We start from the raw sequence: 21,090 nt of genomic DNA on the forward strand, positions 1-21,090 counted from the left end.
TTCTCTCTGCATTCCCCTGGTTCTCTCTGCATTCCCCTGGTTCTCTCTGCATTCCCTCTCTGGTTCCCCTCTCTGCACCCCCTGGTTCTCCTGCATTCCCCTGGTTCTCTCTGCACCCCCTGGTTCTCTCTGCACCCCCTGGTTCTCTCTGCACCCCCTGGTTCTCTCTGCACCCCTGGTTCTCTCTGCACCCCCTGGTTCTCTCTGCACCCCTGGTTCTCTCTGCACCCCCTGGTTCTCTCTGCACCCCCTGGTTCTCTCTGCACCCCCTGGTTCTCTCTGCACCCCCCCCTGGTTCTCTCCACAGATGTTACTCTTTCTGCAGGATGGCCCCTTCCTTCCTCATCTCGGATCCTGTCCAACTCTGCCTTTGCCACTCCTGATTCTGGGCCAGTTTCATGCATCATCGGGCAGCTACATGCCCTGCCACAGCTGTCACGCTGTCAAGGAATGCAGCGAGCAGAAAGACACATACATTACCGCAACATTGCCCCCATACAACTCAACTCTATGTATCTGAATGTCAGTCACATTATGTCCACATTACAATGCTGTCTCTGCAGTAGACCAAAGCTAGAGGAGAACTGCATTGCAACACTTTATTGGTAACATTAGAAAACAGATAAATAAAGGAATACATTATGTTTTAAGAACGGATATATACACATATGTATAATCATAACGTCAACCTAATTATTATTCACCCCCCCCCCACACACACATTTTCTTTGCCTCTTCAGAAGACAGAAAGAGATAAACCAATGACAGAGCTGCAACTTCTTTAAGCTCAAAATTGCCATAATGTAATTTATTTCATAAAGTAAAGCACAGTCCAAAAAAACAACAACATTGATTTTGGATTTTTAAAAAAGAAAGAAAAAAAACCTATCCTCAGGCAGCTCAAAATATACAAATAGAGGAAAAGTTAAGGCCATTGTGACAAAGCTGCAGCGGAGACAACTTTAGAGTATTCGCTTAGCAACCCGTGTCGTAAATCGACGACGACTGTCGTAAAACAGTAAGGTTTTGGGTGTTGAAAAAGTCCGAGCGGAATCTATTGTGGAGATGTTGGAGACAGAGAGACAGAGGAGACAGAGACATATTGTTCTTCTACGGAGCTACACGCCGAAACCGGTAGAAAAATGGATACTAAAAACACGACATTTCACTAACTGCAAATATAACATTTGGTGAAATCCGAAAGATCCTGTCAGACGAATGGTTTTATTATTAAGAGCCGACATCACAACTGTTACTTTCACTAGCTAGCAGGCTAGCAGGCTAGCAGACGAGCTCCAATGGCTGCATGCTTGGAATGGATAGCTCGTTGAAACTATTCTCTAGTAAGGATTTATATCGTCAATGGAATAAACATCTCGTCGTCGTCGTCGGTAATCTAAAGTAACGATCTCCGTCTTCGTCTCGACTGAACGGTACCGTTCACACACCGCGGACACAACAAGAAACAAGAAGAAAGTCACATACAGGTTTGTTTAACAGTTTTGACCGTCTTTTGCAGAACTATACTTTTTTGACCAAGCCATTGTCAAGTGGACTGTCTCAAGGTATCTAGTTTGAGCGAGTTTACGTTAATCGGATGAATTATTAATTGGCTAAGAGATGTAAATGATTTATCCAAGACTTCTAAAACCGATTTTGCGGTACAGAAGCCAGTTTGCTACTCATTTCAGTTCAAAGGGTCTTTATTGACATGGGAAACGTATGTTAATATTGCCAAAGCAATGCAGATGATATACAAAAGTGAAATAAACAATGCAAATTAACAGTAAACATTTTAACATGTAGAAGTTTCAAAAGAATAAAGACATTACAAATGTCATATTATGTCTACTATATACAGTGTTGTAACGATGTACAAATGGTTAACTCTCTCAACAGGAATGGTCAGTGTAAACTAGATGCGGGGAAACGGGAAGACTAATGAACCAGTCACTTCTGGTGGCTCCTAACAACCATTCTTTAACACCTATGTTGAGTATATCTATCATGTTGTTTTCTGGTAGGCTGTTTACTAGGCTACACTGTCACATCTCATTTCATCTTGAGTCAACAATAACTTCCAAAGTAAACTTTTGTTGTTGTTGTCCTGAAATGGTGTAGTTATATACTCAAAAAAGTCAATTAGCAAACAAGATTTATATAACTACCTCTGTTATCCAGCTGCCTCGTAGTATTCATCTATGACATGTTAACTGTTGATACTATGGTCATTGTGACTACAATGTTGAGGTTAACTAAGAAGGTTCTATTGAGACGGCCATGCTTCCGTTGCAAGCAACAGACAGTCTTGCAAAATGGTTTCAAATTTCTTGGCGCAGTTTTTAGGTGCTTGAGACCACGTAACTGGATTCCAGTGAGCCAACCTCGAATTCGATCGCAATCGAGCGATATTAATCTCTTAAGAGAGTGTGTGTGTGTGTGTGTGTGTGTGTGTGTGTGTGTGTGATTGCATGTGGGCACCAATCAGGGAGGGAAAAAAATCTCACTTTGAAAATCAGACCAAAAAATACATAATCTTGTTTTGTGATTGCCAATATCAACATATGTGCATGCATATCAATTATGTCTTCTCTATTAGTCTCTTTAAATGGAGAAAATGAGATTTTAAAAAACAAATTCATCTTTTTAATTTCCTGGAAGATGAAAATGAGATTCTGTGGTGGATGAATCACAAACGGCCGTGATTGGGAGTCCCCACAGGGCAGCTCATAATTGGCCCAGCGTCTTCCTGGTTTGGCCGGGGTAGGGCCGTCATGATACATAATCATTTGTTCTTAACTGACTCGCCTAGTTAAAGGTTAAATAAGAAAATACATTTATATTGAGCTGTTTTCAGAGATTCACATCTCAGCGACTAGAGAACTAACAATTCTTCCACAACAGGGACACTGATCGAGGGCTTTTTGTGTTGCTGGGGTGACTGGCCAGTCAACTATATTCTCTCTCCCTGTCGCGCTCGCAACTCTCTCAATTCAATTTCTGACTCTTTTATGGCATGGGGAAACTTACGATTTAAATCAAGTGAAATGGGTCATAAAAAATGAATAGTAAACATTACACTCTCAAAAGTTTCAAATGAATAGAGACATTTCGAATGTCATATTCTGGCTATATGATGTAATGCATGTCTGTTCTACAGAGATCACAATGAGCTGAAGTAATTTTCTATGTAATGTATTACCTGTGGAATCCATGTTGATTGTCTTTCCAGAAGACGTTAAGTCCCTGATTTTTATACCGTATTAACTAAAGCTGCGTGATACTCTTTTGTCAGACGCAGATATTCTGTAATGACAGATTGTGGACCAGTCAGATGCATGTTTTACTCTAGGAAGGGCCAGTCAGATGCATGTTTTACTCTAGGAAGGGCCAGTCAGATGCATGTTTTACTCTAGGAAGGGCCAGTCAGATGCATGTTTTACTCTAGAAAGGGCCAGTCCGATGCATGTTTTACTCTAGAAAGGGCCAGTCAGATGCATGTTTTACTCTAGAAAGGGCCAGTCAGATGCATGTTTTACTCTACAAAGGGCCAGTCAGATGCATGTTTTACTCTAGGAAGGGCCAGTCAGATGCATGTTTTACTCTAGGAAGGGCCAGTCAGATGCATGTTTTACTCTACAAAGGGCCAGTCTGATGCATGTTTTACTCTAGAAAGGGCCAGTCAGATGCATGTTTTACTCTAGGAAGGGCCAGTCAGATGCATGTTTTACTCTAGGAAGGGCCAGTCGGATGCATGTTTTACTCTAGGAAGGGCCAGTCGGATGCATGTTTTACTCTAGGAAGGGCCAGTCAGATGCATGTTTTACTCTAGGAAGGGCCAGTCAGATGCATGTTTTACTCTAGGAAGGGCCAGTCAGATGCATGTTTTACTCTAGGAAGGGCCAGTCAGATGCATGTTTTACTCTAGGAAGGGCCAGTCAGATGCATGTTTTACTCTAGGAAGGGCCAGTCTAATGCATGTTTTACTCTAGGAAGGGCCAGTCAGATGCATGTTTTACTCTAGGAAGGGCCAGTCAGATGCATGTTTTACTCTAGGAAGGGCCAGTCAGATGCATGTTTTACTCTAGGAAGGGCCAGTCTGATGCATGTTTTACTCTAGAAAGGGCCAGTCCGATGCATGTTTTACTCTAGGAAGGGCCAGTCAGATGCATGTTTTACTCTAGAAAGGGCCAGTCAGATGCATGTTTTACTCTAGAAAGGGCCAGTCAGATGCATGTTTTACTCTACAAAGGGCCAGTCAGATGCATGTTTTACTCTACAAAGGGCCAGTCAGATGCATGTTTTACTCTAGAAAGGGCCAGTCAGATGCATGTTTTACTCTACAAAGGGCCAGTCAGATGCATGTTTTACTCTAGGAAGGGCCAGTCAGATGCATGTTTTACTCTAGAAAGGGCCAGTCCGATACATGTTTTACTCTAGAAAGGGCCAGTCCGATGCATGTTTTACTCTACAAAGGGCCAGTCAGATGCATGTTTTACTCTAGGAAGGGCCAGTCAGATGCATGTTTTACTCTAGAAAGGGCCAGTCAGATGCATGTTTTACTTTAGAAAGGGCCAGTCAGATGCATGTTTTACTCTAGAAAGGGCCAGTCCGATGCATGTTTTACTCTAGAAAGGGCCAGTCCGATGCATGTTTTACTCTAGGAAGGGCCAGTCAGATGCATGTTTTACTCTAGGAAGGGCCAGTCAGATGCATGTTTTACTCTAGGAAGGGCCAGTCTGATGCATGTTTTACTCTAGAAAGGGCCAGTCCGATGCATGTTTTACTCTAGGAAGGGCCAGTCAGATGCATGTTTTACTCTAGAAAGGGCCAGTCAGATGCATGTTTTACTCTAGAAAGGGCCAGTCAGATGCATGTTTTACTCTACAAAGGGCCAGTCAGATGCATGTTTTACTCTACAAAGGGCCAGTCAGATGCATGTTTTACTCTAGAAAGGGCCAGTCAGATGCATGTTTTACTCTACAAAGGGCCAGTCAGATGCATGTTTTACTCTAGAAAGGGCCAGTCAGATGCATGTTTTACTCTAGAAAGAGCCAGTCCGATACATGTTTTACTCTAGAAAGGGCCAGTCAGATGCATGTTTTACTCTACAAAGGGCCAGTCAGATGCATGTTTTACTCTAGGAAGGGCCAGTCAGATGCATGTTTTACTCTAGAAAGGGCCAGTCAGATGCATGTTTTACTTTAGAAAGGGCCAGTCAGATGCATGTTTTACTCTAGAAAGGGCCAGTCAGATGCATGTTTTACTCTAGAAAGGGCCAGTCAGATGCATGTTTTACTCTACAAAGGGCCAGTCAGATGCATGTTTTACTCTACAAAGGGCCAGTCAGATGCATGTTTTACTCTAGAAAGGGCCAGTCAGATGCATGTTTTACTCTACAAAGGGCCAGTCCGATACATGTTTTACTCTAGAAAGGGCCAGTCAGATGCATGTTTTACAAAGCAAAAACAGGTTTTTAGATATTTTTGCAAATGTATTAAATATAATAGACAAGGCTGTAATCGCTGCCAAAGGTGCTTCACAACAAAATACTGAGTAAAAGGGTCTGAATACTTTACTTTTAAATGTGATGTTTCAGTTTTTATTTTATACATTTGCAAACCTTTATAAACCTATTTTTGTTATTATGGGGTATTGTGTGTAGATTGATGAGCGGGAAAAACGATTGAATCAATTTTAGAATAAGGCTGTAACGTAACACAATGTGGAAAAGAGTCTCAAACCGTTGGAGACGGACAGCAGGAAGCCCCTCCCCCTGCTACTCACACCAAGCTCCTCCCCCTGCTGCTCAAACCGTTGGAGACGGACAGCAGGAAGCCCCTCCCCCTGCTACTCACACCAAGCTCCTCCCCCTGCTGCTCAAACCGTTGGAGACGAACAGCACGATGTGTACATAACAATTCAACTGTTCTACCTTGTTATCTAGCAGATAGATCCACGTTGACTCAACTTGAAATGTAAAAGATTAGCTGGCTAATCACTGGCGCCTGGGCTAATCACTGGCGCCTGGGCTAATCACTGGCGCCTGGGCTAATCACTGGCGCCTGGGCTAATCACTGGCGCCTGGGCTAATCACTGGCGCCTGGGCTAATCACTGGCGCCTGGGCTAATCACTGGCGCCTGGGCTAATCACCGGCGCCTGGGCTAATCGCCGGCGCCTGGGCTAATCGCCGGCGCCTGGGCTAATCGCCGGCGCCTGGGCTAATCGCCGGCGCCTGGGCTAATCGCCGGCGCCTGGGCTAATCGCCGGCGCCTGGGCAAATCGCCGGCGCCTGGGCAAATCGCCGGCGCCTGGGCAAATCGCCGGCGCCTGGGCAAATCGCCAGCGCCTGGGCAAATCACCAGCGCGTGGACTTGAGAGGTTGTTGATGAGACCTGTGTTAGTTTTCTATAGCCTAATGCCTGCTACAAGACATTAGTCATTATTAGTGAATGATGATTATGTATGGTTCTGGTTAAATTTGTGACAAAAAAGGGCATTTTCATAGACTTGAAAGACAGTTCAGTGATGATTGGAGAGAGAATTTTTTTTTTTTTAAACAATTTTGATCAAATAAATAAATCATTATTGGGTCTGTGGTTGTGAGAGGCTTATATTTAGCCTAGGTATAATTTCACAAGCCTTGAATTCATAAAAATGATTGCTGACTGTTTGAAATGAAGAGTATTTGACATTTTAATTGTAAACTCTCTTATTTAGAGAACAAACAACGATGGAGATGTGAATGGAGTCCTGATTTTTTAATTGTTTATTTTTTATTTTTTTTTAGGCTATATCGCCCACCCTTAGTAGAAGCCTGAGATGAATGGAGCATTGTTTGTTTGGGGACGTGGCTTTTACTCTAGGAAGGGCCAGTCGGATGCATGTTTTACTCTACAAAGGGCCAGTTTGTTTGTTTGGGGACGTGGCTAATTGTTGCTTATATTTGGAGGACTCCATTTTCCATTACAGGTGTGTGTCCTTGTCTCCTCGTCCATCAGTGTCTGATGCTGGGAGTCGAGCTGGAGGAGCGGACTGAGGCTTCTCTCTCTGATTGAATGTTTTGGGGATTTAAAAAAAAATGTATAGTATTAACTCCCCGAGTCGATGGCCTTGGCATCTGTAGTTCTCCCCATTCCACTTCTCGTTGGGGGAAATGACTGCAGTAGTGAATCCATTCTCATCGAGATTGACAACAGTTGCTTTATTCTGCCTTTTATCCTGCCTCTTCGTATCTTTCTTTGATCAGTTTACGAGACTACTCTCTCTTTCTCTCTCATTTCAGTTCTCCCTCTTTATTTTTACCTCTTTATTTTGTGCTCTATTCTCTCTCTCTCTCTGTCTCTCTGTCTGTCTGTCTCTCTGTCTGTCTCTCTGTCTGTCTCTCTCTCTCTCTCTCTCTCTGATGGGAGGAGTAACGTAGCCATGCATGATGTTATCTGATCCTGTGGTCTCACGACGCCTCGTTCACACGAAGTCATTTTCCACCTTCTGCTCTTGTCATCGTTGCTAACCTTCTGTCATTCTGTTTAAAGGGTGACCTGTTGCCCCTTGGTTCTTCTGGTGTCTTGTCTTTCTCTGTAACAAGCTGTTTTGTTTCTCCTAACATCCGGCAAACTTTATGATGATCCCAACTCTCAAACTCCACTGTGTGAGGAGTCGGCCTCTTCTCTCAGCTCCGCTGTGTGAGGGGTCGGCCTCTTCTCTCAGCTCCGCTGTGTGAGGAGTCGGCCTCTTCTCTCAGCTCCGCTGTGTGAGGAGTCGGCCTCTTCTCTCAGCTCCGCTGTGTGAGGAGTCGGCCTCTTCTCTCAGCTCCGCTGTGTGAGGGGTCGGCCTCTTCTCTCAGCTCCGCTGTGTGAGGGGTCGGCCTCTTCTCTCAGCTCCGCTGTGTGAGGGGTCGGCCTCTTCTCTCAGCTCCGCTGTGTGAGGGGTCGGCCTCTTCTCTCAGCTCCGCTGTGTGAGGGGTCGGCCTCTTCTCTCAGCTCCGCTGTGTGAGGGGTCGGCCTCTTCCCTCAGCTCCGCTGTGTGAGGGGTCGGCCTCTTCCCTCAGCTCCGCTGTGTGAGGAGTCGGCCTCTTCCCTCAGCTCCGCTGTGTGAGGAGTCGGCCTCTTCCCTCAGCTCCGCTGTGTGAGGAGTCGGCCTCTTCCCTCAGCTCCGCTGTGTGAGGAGTCGGCCTCTTCCCTCAGCTCCGCTGTGTGAGGAGTCGGCCTCTTCCCTCAGCTCCGCTGTGTGAGGAGTCGGCCTCTTCCCTCAGCTCCGCTGTGTGAGGAGTCGGCCTCTTCCCTCAGCTCCGCTGTGTGAGGAGTCGGCCTCTTCCCTCAGCTCCGCTGTGTGAGGAGTCGGCCTCTTCCCTCAGCTCCGCTGTGTGAGGAGTCGGCCTCTTCTCTCAGCTCCGCTGTGTGAGGGGTCGGCCTCTTCTCTCAGCTCCGTGGGGTGAGCATTCATTCATTTAGTGCCTCTCCATGCTTCAGGGAGCCAGGGTTAATATAGCACCTCTCCATGCTTCAGAGAGCCAGGGTTAATATAGCACCTCTCCATGCTTCAGAGAGCCAGGGTTAATATAGCACCGCTTCAGAGAGCCAGGTTTAATATAGCACCTCTCCATGCTTCAGAGAGCCAGGGTTAATATAGCACCTCTCCATGCTTCAGAGAGCCAGGGTTAATATAGCACCTCTCCATGCTTCAGAGAGCCAGGGTTAATATAGCACCTCTCCATGCTTCAGAGAGCCAGGGTTAATATAGCACCTCTCCATGCTTCTGAGAGCCAGGGTTAATATAGCACCTCTCCATGCTTCAGAGAGCCAGGGTTAATATAGCACCTCTCCATGCTTCAGAGAGCCAGGGTTAATATAGCACCGCTTCAGAGAGCCAGGGTTAATATAACACCTCTCCATGCTTCAGAGAGCCAGGGTTAATATAGCACCGCTTCAGAGAGCCAGGGTTAATATTGCACCTCTCCATGCTTCAGAGAGCCAGGGTTAATATAGCACCGCTTCAGAGAGCCAGGGTTAATATAGCACCTCTCCATGCTTCAGAGAGCCAGGGTTAATATTTCACCTATAGCACACTCACCATGCTTCTGAGAGCCAGGGTTAATATAGCACCTCTCCATGCTTCAGAGAGCCAGGGTTAATATAGCACCGCTTCAGAGAGCCAGGGTTAATATAGCACCTCTCCATGCTTCAGAGAGCCAGGGTTAATATAGCACCTCTCCATGCTTCAGAGAGCCAGGGTTAATATAGCACCGCTTCAGAGAGCCAGGGTTAATATAGCACCTCTCCATGCTTCAGAGAGCCACTGTTAATATAGCACCTCTCCATGCTTCAGAGAGCCAGGGTTAATATAGCACCTCTCCATGCTTCAGAGAGCCAGGGTTAATATAGCACCTCTCCATGCTTCAGAGAGCCAGGGTTAATATAGCACCTCTCCATGCTTCAGAGAGCCAGGGTTAATATAGCACCGCTTCAGAGAGCCAGGGTTAATATAGCACCGCTTCAGAGAGCCAGGGTTAATATAGCACCGCTTCAGAGAGCCAGGGTTAATATAGCACCTCTCCATGCTTCAGAGAGCCACGGTTAATATAGCACCTCTCCATGCTTCAGAGAGCCAGGGTTAATATAGCACCTCTCTATGCTTCAGAGAGCCAGGGTTAATATAGCACCTCTCCATGCTTCAGAGAGCCAGGGTTAATATAGCACCTCTCCATGCTTCAGAGAGCCAGGGTTAATATAGCACCTCTCCATGCTTCAGAGAGCCAGGGTTAATATAGCACCTCTCCATGCTTCAGAGAGCCAGGGTTAATATAGCACCTCTCCATGCTTCAGAGAGCTAGGGTTAATATAGCACCTCTCCATGCTTCAGAGAGCCAGGGTTAATATAGCACCTCTCCATGCTTCAGAGAGCCAGGGTTACTATAGCACCTCTCCATGCTTCAGAGAGCCAGGGTTAATATAGCACCTCTCCATGCTTCAGAGAGCCAGGGTTACTATAGCACCTCTCCATGCTTCAGAGAGCCAGGGTTAATATAGCACCTCTCCATGCTTCAGAGAGCCAGGGTTAATATAGCACCTCTCCATGCTTCAGAGAGCCAGGGTTAATATAGCACCGCTTCATGCTTCAGAGAGCCTGGGTGCTCAGAGACTTTTCTTCTTCACCTTCTGGCAGCAGTTCTGTGGTGATGAGGTCATTTGGCGCCCACTCCAAACAGTGATTCCTTGGTAGTGTACACTAATGTAAGTGCCCTTAACCCCAGTCCCAGGCTTGGGATACATGCCTTCCCTCCATCTCACCCTGGTTCTTGGCTTGGGGAGGATGGGACCCACCTTGAGGTCTCGGGGCCTCTAATTCGAAACACAAGTTCTGTGGGCAGGATGAGGTCGGTTCAAATGAAAACATTGCTTTAAGTTTCACTGCCGGTTGTATTAGGATCGGGTACATCTGCATCAGCCTGGATTCAATCATGGACTCATCAACCATATCCAAGCTGAAAGTACTTCAACACAGTCATCCAGCCAGCCAGTCATCCAGTCATCCAGCCAGCCAGTCATCCAGCCAGCCAGTCATCCATTCATCCAGCCAGCCAGTCATCCATACAGTCATTCATCCATACAGTCATTCATCCATACAGTCATTCATCCATACAGTCATTCATCCATACAGTCATTCATCCATACAGTCATTCATCCATACAGTCATTCATCCAGCCAGCCAGTCATTCATCCAGCCAGCCAGTCATCCATTCATCCAGTCATCCATTCATCCAGTCATCCATTCATCCAGTCATCCATTCAGCCAGCCAGTCATTCATCCAGCCAGCCAGTCATCCATTCATCCAGTCATCCATTCATCCATTCAGCCAGCCAGTCATTCATACATACAGTCATTCATCCATACAGTCATCCATTCATCCATACAGTCATTCATCCATCCAGTCATTCATTCATCCATTCAGCCAGCCAGTCATTCATCCATACAGTCATTCATCCATACAGTCATTCATTCATACAGTCATTCATTCATACAGTCATTCATTCATACAGTCATTCATTCATACAGTCATTCATTCATACAGTCATTCATCCATACAGTCATTCATCCATTCATCCAGCCAGTCATTCATCCAGCCAGTCATTCATCCATACAGTCATTCATCCATACAGTCATTCATCCATCCAGCCAGCCAGTCATCCATTCATCCAGCCAGTCATTCATCCATACAGTCATTCATCCATACAGTCATTCATCCATACAGTCATTCATCCATCCAGCCAGCCAGTCATCCATACAGTCATTCATCCATACAGTCATTCATCCATACAGTAATTCATCCGGCCAGCCAGTCATCCAGTCATCCAGCCAGTCAGTCATCTCATTACTCTGCTGTTTTCTGTGTAAGGTCTCTTACAGGGCTTGTTTCAGACTTCCTCTCCTTAGCAGGCCCTGTGCGGTCAGAGGTAGGGTTGTGTCGTATCCAGAGTGTCATGCCTTCATACTGTTCCTGTACCATACCAGAGTATATGGTATTACTGGCAGTGCACACAAGGGGTGCTATTTCTTTTCAAATGTATTTTAAAAAATATATAACTTTTGCACAAAACAAATGTAGGCAGCAGGGATCTAGTTACAGGAGAGGTTAGATTGTCTCTGCTGTAACCGAGAAGCTTGGTCTTGCTAGCTAGCCAAACCCTACCTAGCCAAACCGTAGCTAGCCACCCAAACCAAACCCTAGCTAGCCAAACCGTAGCTAGCTAGCCAAACCAAACCCTACCTAGCCAAACCGTAGCTAGCTAGCCAAACCCTACCTAGCCAAACCGTAGCTAGCCACCCAAACCAAACCCTAGCTAGCCAAACCGTAGCTAGCTAGCCAAACCAAACCCTACCTAGCCAAACCGTAGCTAGCTAGCCAAACCAAACCCTACCTAGCCAAACCGTAGCTAGCTAGCCAAACCCTACCTAGCCAAACCGTAGCTAGCCACCCAAACCAAACCCTAGCTAGCCAAACCCTAGCTAGCCAAACCAAACCGTAGCTAGCTAGCCAAACCAAACTCTAGCTAGCCAAACCGTAGCTAGCTAGCCAAACCCTAGCTAGCCAAACCGTAGCTAGCTAGCCAAACCAAACCCTAGCTAGCCAAACCAAACCCTAGCTAGCTAGCCAAACCAAACCGTAGCTAGCCAAACCAAACCGTAACTATCCAAACCAAATCGTAGCTAGCTAGCCAAACCAAATCGTAGCTAGAGCCCTGAGCTGGAAATAATATGTGTAGCACCGAGCTTTAGTTCACCCCAAACCCCCAAAAATGATGAAAAATGACGTTATTTCAAAATACTCCGGTATACAGTAGGCTTTTTATGGTTTACTGGCCATGCCTAGTCAGAGGTGGCTTTGAAGCATCTCTCTCCTCCAACAGCCAGAGGTTAGCCCTGGTCTCTGTCTGGTTAGCCCTGGTCTCTGTCTGGTTAGCCCTGGTCTCTGTCTGGTTAGCCCTGGTCTCTGTCTGGTTAGCCCTGGTCTCTGTCTGGTTAGCCCTGGTTAGCCCTGGTTAGCCCTGGTCTCTGTCTGGTTAGCCCTGGTTAGCCCTGGTCTCTGTCTGGTTAGCCCTGGTTTAAGCTTGGGTGCTATCCAGATGTTCATGTCGTCATGCAATCCTTTTCTCATGCTGAGATTTCCAGTATTACTGGCTTAATACACGAGGTGGCAGAAAGCCCATTGGGTTTCTATTACCAGAATGCTAACACAATGAGCACAATTAACAGCAGACATCTCTGACTGATGTGTAGCTAATTTTCTCTGGTACTTTTCTCTGAGTAGCCAGCCTGCTTTTCTCTGAGTAGCCAGCCTGCTTTTCTCTGAGTAGCCAGCCTGCTTTTCTCTGAGTAGCCAGCCTGCTTTTCTCTGAGTAGCCAGCCTGCTTTTCTCTGAGTAGCCAGCCTGCTTTTCTCTGGGTAGCCAGCCTGCTTTTCTCGGGTAAAAGGCAAGATGAACTTCAAGCAAAACATTAGAAATGATGTCTGTGCGTCACTGTAGCAAACAACACCTTGCTTTTTCACTGAGCGCATTTTATTTGAGTAGTTAATTAAGAGACCAACAGTGTTGCACTTCTGTCATCTGATGAAATGAAGCTATTTCCTGCCGAATGTGTCACACTAATGTATTTTCTGTAAAGGAAAATTGTAATTGCTTTCTCCTGTTGTACTATTCACAACAAACACAGTGACGGGCTCAACTGTTCTGGGGAACTACTCTGATACCCCCTCCTGATGTGGGTCTGAACTCTGATACCCCCTCCTGATGTGGGTCTGAACTCTGATACCCCCTCCTGATGTGGGTCTGAACTCTGATACCCCTCCTGATGTGGGTCTGAACTCTGATACCCCCTCCTGATGTGGGTCTGAACTCTGATACCCCCTCCTGATGTGGGTCTGAACTCTGATACCCCCTCCTGATGTGGGTCTGAACTCTGATACCCCCTCCTGATGTGGGTCTGAACTCTGATACCCCCTCCTGATGTGGGTCTGAACTCTGATACCCCCTCCTGATGTGGGTCTGAACTCTGATACCCCCCTCCTGATGTGGGTCTGAACTCTGATACCCCCTCCTGATGTGGGTCTGAACTCTGATATCCCCCTCCTGATGTGGGCCTGAACTCTGATATCCCCCTCCTGATGTGGGCCTGAACTCTGATACCCCCTCCTGATGTGGGCCTGAACTCTGATACCCCCTCCTGATGTGGGCCTGAACTCTGATACCCCCTCCTGATGTGGGCCTGAACTCTGATACCCCCTCCTGATGTGGGTCTGAACTCTGATACCCCCTCCTGATGTGGGCCTGAACTCTGATACCCCCTCCTGATGTGGGCCTGAACTCTGATACCCCCTCCTGATGTGGGTCTGAACTCTGATACCCCCTCCTGATGTGGGTCTGAACTCTGATATCCCCCTCCTGATGTGGGTCTGAACTCTGATATCCCCCCTCCTGATGTGGGTCTGAACTCTGATATCCCCCTCCTGATGTGGGTCTGAACTCTGATACCCCCTCCTGATGTGGGTCTGAACTCTGATACCCCCTCCTGATGTGGGTCTGAACTCTGATATCCCCCTCCTGATGTGGGTCTGAACTCTGATATCCCCCTCCTGATGTGGGCCTGAACTCTGATATCCCCCTCCTGATGTGGGCCTGAACTCTGATACCCCCTCCTGATGTGGGCCTGAACTCTGATACCCCCTCCTGATGTGGGCCTGAACTCTGATATCCCCCCCTGATGTGGGTCTGAACTCTGATACCCCTCCTGATGTGGGTCTGAACTCTGATATCCCCCCTGATGTGGGCCTGAACTCTGATACCCCCTGATGTGGGCCTGAACTCTGATACCCCCTCCTGATGTGGGTCTGAACTCTGATATCCCCCCCCTGATGTGGGCCTGAACTCCCCCCTGATACCCCCCTGATGTGGGCCTGAACTCTGATACCCCCCCTGATGTGGGCCTGAACTCTGATACCCCCTCCCTGATGTGGGCCTGAACTCTGATACCCCTCCCTGATGTGGGCCTGAACTCTGATACCCCCTCCCTGATGTGGGCCTGAACTCTGATACCCCCTCCCTGATGTGGGCCTGCACTCTGATACCCCTCCCTGATGTGGGCCTGCACTCTGATACCCCCCTGATGTGGGCCTGCTGATGATGTGGGCCTGAACTCTGATAACCCCCTCCTGATGTGGGCCTGAACTCTGATACCCCCTCCCTGATGTGGGCCTGAACTCTGATACCCCCTCCCTGATGTGGGCCTGAACTCTGATACCCCCTCCCTGATGTGGGCCTGAACTCTGATACCCCCTCCCTGATGTGGGCCTGAACTCTGATACCCCTCCCTGATGTGGGCCTGAACTCTGATACCCCCTCCCTGATGTGGGCCTGAACTCTGATACCCCCTCCCTGATGTGGGCCTGAACTCTGATACCCCCTCCCTGATGTGGGCCTGAACTCTGATACCCCCTCCCTGATGTGGGCCTGAACTCTGATACCCCCTCCTGATGTGGGCCTGAACTCTGATACCCCCTCCTGATGTGGGCCTGAACTCTGATACCCCCTCCCTGATGTGGGCCTGAACTCTGATACCCCCCCTCCCTGATGTGGGCCTGAACTCTGATACCCCCTCCTGATGTGGGCCTGAACTCTGATACCCCCCCCTCCCTGATGTGGGCCTGCACTCTGATACCCCCTCCCTGATGTGGGCCTGAACTCTGATACCCCCTCCCTGATGTGGGCCTGAACTCTGATACCCCCTCCTGATGTGGGCCTGAACTCTGATACCCCCCCTGATGTGGGCCTGAACTCTGATACCCCCTCCCTGATGTGGGCCTGAACTCTGATACCCCCTCCCTGATGTGGGCCTGAACTCTGATACCCCCCCCCTGATGTGGGCCTGAACTCTGATACCCCCTCCCTGATGTGGGCCTGAACTCTGATACCCCCTCCCTGATGTGGGCCTGAACTCTGATACCCCCTCCCTGATGTGGGCCTGAACTCTGATACCCCCTCCCTGATGTGGGCCTGAACTCTGATACCCCCTCCCTGATGTGGGCCTGAACTCTGATACCCCCTCCTGATGTGGGCCTGAACTCTGATACCCCTCCTGATGTGGGCCTGAACTCTGATACCCCCTCCTGATGTGGGCCTGAACTCTGATATCCCCCTCCTGATGTGGGCCTGAACTCTGATACCCCCTCCTGATGTGGGCCTGAACTCTGATACCCCCTCCCTGATGTGGGCCTGAACTCTGATACCCCCTCCTGATGTGGGCCTGAACTCTGATACCCCCCCTGATGTGGGCCTGAACTCTGATGATGGGGCCTGAACTCTGATACCCCCTCCTGATGTGGGCCTGAACTCTGATACCCCCTCCCTGATGTGGGCCTGAACTCTGATACCCCCTCCCTGATGTGGGCCTGAACTCTGATACCCCCTCCCTGATGTGGGCCTGAACTCTGATATCCCCCTCCCTGATGTGGGCCTGAACTCTGATACCCCCTCCCTGATGTGGGCCTGAACTCTGATACCCCCCCCCCCCCTGATGTGGGCCTGAACTCTGATTACCCCCCCCCCCCTGATGTGGGCCTGAACTCTGATACCCCCTCCCTCCTGAGCTCCGTGCCACACGGTAAATGTTACTTGAATAGAGATCATATCATGCAGGAGATGTTTAACCGCCTCCACCGCAGCCGGCGTCTCCACTCACACTCTCTGTTGTAGGAAGCAGCCAGGCAGCCGTCCCTTTTGAGGCTTCTTATCGACGTCAGTTTTTACCTCTTGTGTTCGTGCGCTATCTCTCTCTTGCTCTCGTTCCCTTTCTCGTTCCCTTTCTCTCTCCCAATCTACTTACCCTCTCTCTTACAATCTCCCCCGTCCCTGTGTCTGTTGAATACGAATGCAAAGTTTCGATATGAGGCTTTTTTATTTTTTTTAAATTTAATAAAATGTTCAGACAGTATTAAATCGCTGGTGTTGTCCTGCTCCCCCCTGTTCATTTTTAGGCAGAGGGGGGGTGTAATATGGAAATACTCAATAGTGAATAGCTGAATAGTTTATTGTTCTGTGTAGCGTGCTTAAGGCAATGGTTCCACGTGATCTCATGTGCACCTTGGAATGGATATAGATTCGGCCAATTAGTTTGCTCAATGAAATGTCATTTAGAATAGAACTGGCAAAATGAGCTGGAGTCTTTTTTTTTTTTTCTCTCTGTGTTGAGAGAACCAGATTTATTTTACGTGAAGCCAAGGAAAATGCAAAGGGGCGCTGCTGGATGGGTGCATTTCTCAAATCACTAATTCTAATGTCTTTTTTAGCTAGTCTGGTGGAATGAGGGTTGAGGAGGAGTGCTGCAGGGTGACTGTCTCAGCTTGGCTCCTTTTACGTAGCATTACAGGAAACAGGGTGACTGTCTCAGCTTGGCTCCTTTTACGTAGCATTACAGGAAACAGGGTGACTGTCTCAGCTTGGCTCCTTTTACGTAGCATTACAGGAAACAGGGTGACTGTCTCAGCTTGGCTCCTTTTACGTAGCATTACAGGAAACAGGGTGACTGTCTCAGCTTGGCTCCTTTACGTAGCATTACAGGAAACAGGGTGACTGTCTCAGCTTGGCTCCTTTACGTAGCATTACAGGAAAGTAATGTGGACTGGACTTGCTGCAGTAAGCAGACAGGTGTGGCGTCCTGTGTGTCTGCTCTCTTCGCTGCTCCCAGTCCCGTGTCACTTCCTGTCTCTTGCCATGTCGACGAGCGCCGTACGGAGGTCATCGACACGCATTAATCACACTAGCTGCTAGCTCCTCTCCTGCTCGTTAGCTGTTCCCTCTCAAGTTAGCAGCGGCCCTAATAGCCATGTCTTAATGAGCTCTAATTGAGAATGGGCAATTTTCATGGTCAAAGCCATTGTGAATTTAACAAAGCCACTTCATCAGTCTTCTCGTATTGCTAATGAACAGATCGGGAGCTACTGCTCTGCTGCCTCGCGTCTCTATCAGCGACCCAGATCGGGAGCTGCTGCCTCGTGTCTCTATCAGCGACCCAGATCGGGAGCTACTGCCTCGTGTCTCTATCAGCGACCCAGATCGGGAGCTACTGCCTCGTGTCTCTATCAGCGACCTGCTCTGCTGTCTCGTGTCTCTAGATCGGGAGCTGCTGCCTCGTGTCTCTATCAGCAACCCAGATCGGGAGCTACTGCTCTGCTGTCTCGTGTCTCTATCAGCGACCCAGATCGGGAGCTACTGCCTCGTGTCTCTATCAGCGACCCAGATCGGGAGCTACTGCCTCGTGTCTCTATCAGCGACCCAGATCGGGAGCTACTGCCTCGTGTCTCTATCAGCGACCCAGATCGGGAGCTACTGCCTCGTGTCTCTATCAGCGACCCAGATCGGGAGCTACTGCCTCGTGTCTCTATCAGCGACCCAGATCGGGAGCTACTGCCTCGTGTCTCTATCAGCGACCCAGATCGGGAGCTGCTGGCCTGTCTCTATCAGCGACCCAGATCGGGAGCTACTGCCTCGTGTCTCTATCAGCGACCCAGATCGGGAGCTACTGCCTCGTGTCTCTATCAGCGACCCAGATCGGGAGCTACTGCCTCGTGTCTCTATCAGCGACCCAGATCGGGAGCTACTGCCTCGTGTCTCTATCAGCGACCCAGATCGGGAGCTACTGCCTCGTGTCTCTATCAGCGACCCAGATCGGGAGCTACTGCCTCGTGTCTCTATCAGCGACCCAGATCGGGAGCTACTGCCTCGTGTCTCTATCAGCGACCCAGATCGGGAGCTGCTGCCTCGTGTCTCTATCAGCGACCCAGGCTGACGGTCTGTGCAGAGAATATGTTAGGGGGCTTGTAATGTGAGGTTATTGCTATGTCAAGCCTCGGCTTCTCTCTCCCTTCCTGGTGTTTAGTTCTTATCAAGCCGCGTGGCTTTTAATCTCCAACTCCCTACAAGAACCTGGCTAACGGCTCCCCGGGTGAACCTGGCTAACGGCTCCCCGGGTGAACCTGGCTAACGGCTCCCCGGGTGAACCTGGCTAACGGCTCCCCGGGTGAACCTGGCTAACGGCTGAACCCTAACGGCTCCCCGGGTGAACCTGGCTAACGGCTCCCCGGGTGAACCTGGCTAACGGCTCCCCGGGTGAACCTGGCTAACGGCTCCCCGGGTGAACCTTACAGATACATCAACATTACCCCTCAGGACCAAACCATCTTTCAGTCTCTCCCTGTCTGGTTATCTCTCTCTCTCTCACTCTCTCTAGGTCTCTGTTCTGCTGTTACTGTAGCGACACCAGGCTCTTTTATACCGTCTACTTCAAAGCTAGATTAAAACCATCCAGGGCAACTCTGCTGATCAAAGGTTAAACTCCTAAGGTTATCTTCTGTGATGCACACAGGCTCCTGCTCCATTTGAAAGGGAGAACCAATATATTTGCTAGTGGTTAGCCCACACGCTAGTGGTTAGCCCACGGGGGAAGGGCTTGGTGGGAGGGGCTTGGTGTGTGGGGGGGAGGGGCTTGGTGTGGGGGGGGGGCTTGGTGGGGGGGAGGGGCTTGGTGAGAGGGGAAGGGGCTCGGCGTGAGCGGCGTGGGGGAGGGGCTCGGCGTGAGCGGCGTGGGGGAGGGGCTCGGCGTGTGTATAAATCAAAGGTGGACACCGCACAGAAGAAGATGAGACCAAATAGACGAGAGAAAGTGGACATAAACGCTCAGAAAAACAAACAAAAAACTAAACTTTATTCTTGCCATACAGGCATTTGATATAATAATTTGATATATCGCCCAGCCCATGTGGAACATCTCCTCAACATTCCATCAGAAACTGGCTTCTGCTTTTCCACTCTTTTAAAATAATGTTTTATTGGAGGTTGTAAGAAGGTACAATATATCCCAGCGATAGGAGAGGGGCTGTGGGCAGTCTCTGTCCAGAAGGAGAGGGGCTGTGGGCTCTCTACAGAAGGAGAGGGGCTGTGGGCCAGAAGGAGAGGGGCTGTGGGCCGTCTCTGAAGGAGAGGGGCTGTGGGCCGTCCACAGAAGGAGAGGGGCTGTGGGCCGTCTCTACAGAAGGAGAGGGGCTGTGGGCCACAGAAGGAGAGGGGCTGTGGGCCGTCTCTACAGAAGGAGAGGGGCTGTGGGCCGTCTCTACAGAAGGAGAGGGGCTGTGGGCCGTCTCAGGAGAGGGGCTGGGGCCGTCTCTACAGAAGGAGAGGGGCTGTGGGCAGTCTCTGTCCAGAAGGAGAGGGGCTGTGGGCCGTCTCTGTCCAGAAGGAGAGGGGCTGTGGGCCGTCTCTGTCCAGAAGGAGAGGGGCTGTGGGCCGTCTCTGTCCAGAAGGAGAGGGGCTGTGGGCCGTCTCGTTTCGGTATAGAAGGAAGCCCAGAGATGAGGTTATCATGAATCAAAAGAGACTTGGTGCAACTGTTGTGAAATGTATCCCTTTTGTATTTCGCTGGCATCTTGTGTAATGTTCTCCTCTCTCTCTTTGTCTCTCTCTGCTTGGTTGCAGGCTCACCGGTCGAGGCTCAAGGTTCAACAGACACAGACGGGGAGAACATGACTCACAGACCTGTGCCAGATCTTGGCATGGGGCCACTGTGCCAGCCTCACCCCTACCAGGCCCTCTGATGCCCCAGTGAAACATGACCGAGAGGCTGTGAGGCTAGGATAGCCACCCTGTCCCCCCGTCCCGACAATACTCTCAACAGTTACCCCTAAACTCTCCATCCTGCCCCACCATGCTGCGTTTCCTGCCTCTGAAGCTGGGTCGTCTCTACCGTTGTCTAAAGCTTCTGCTGGTGGTGGGTCTGTTTGTTATCCTCCTGATGAACACCCACAACCTGTTCGTCTCCTTCCAGAAGAACGAGCTGACGGACCGCCGCTTCATCAACCTCAACAAGTGCCCCGCCTGCTTCGGCACCAGCTGGTGCAGGAAGTTCATGAACGGCCAGGTGTCCTTTGAGACCTGGGGACGCCTGCGCTTCCTGGATGTCTTCAACGTCAAGAACGTGTACTTCGCCCAGTACGGAGAGCCGCGCGAGGGGACGAGGCGCGTGGTGCTCAAACGCCTGGGGTCCAATCAGGAGCTGGCGGACATCGACCAGAAGATCTGTAAGAGAGCTACTGGCCGTCCGCGCTGCGACCTCATCCAGGCCATATACAAGACTGAGTTCGCCAGGCTGAACGGGGACGTGAGGCTGCTGACCCCTGAGGTGGTAGAGGGCTGGTCTGACCTGGTGCACTGCCCCTCCCAGAGGCTGCTGGACAGGGTGGTGCGACGTTATGCCGAAACCAAAGACTCTGGCAGCTTCCTGCTGAAGAACCTGAAGGACACCGAGAGGATGCAGTTACTGATGACCCTGGCCTTCAACCCTGAGCCCCTCCTACTACAGGTAGGAACTTTTTAATACCCTGTTCTCTTCTCGTGTTTCCTCTGTGTTACTGTATTTAAAAGGTAAAGGTGTCTTCGTTGTTTCCTATTGGTTATTACCTTCTGATTGAGATGCAGTGTCAAGACTGCTGACATGTTTTAGAGTAGCCAGGTGCCAGTTAAACTGTTAGGTCTTTTCCCAGAGCTC

The 21,090-nt window shown here is 49.4% G+C and overlaps 1 protein-coding gene across 1 annotated transcript in view; it reads left to right on the top strand.

Moving 5' to 3' along the window:
- Nucleotides 1-1,040: 1,040 nt before the first annotated feature.
- LOC118376542 (divergent protein kinase domain 2A) overlaps nt 1,041-21,090 on the top strand; it is a 67,729-nt gene continuing 47,679 nt past the window's right edge. The window contains exons 1-2 of the mRNA XM_052484153.1: nt 1,041-1,487; nt 20,022-20,904. Of these exons, the coding sequence (XP_052340113.1) occupies nt 20,251-20,904 (654 nt within the window). The 5' untranslated portion in view covers nt 1,041-1,487; nt 20,022-20,250. The remainder of the gene's footprint in view (nt 1,488-20,021; nt 20,905-21,090) is intronic.

The sequence above is a fragment of the Oncorhynchus keta genome, chromosome 28 (assembly GCF_023373465.1).
Source record: "Oncorhynchus keta strain PuntledgeMale-10-30-2019 chromosome 28, Oket_V2, whole genome shotgun sequence".
Taxonomy (NCBI): Eukaryota; Metazoa; Chordata; class Actinopteri; order Salmoniformes; family Salmonidae; genus Oncorhynchus; species Oncorhynchus keta.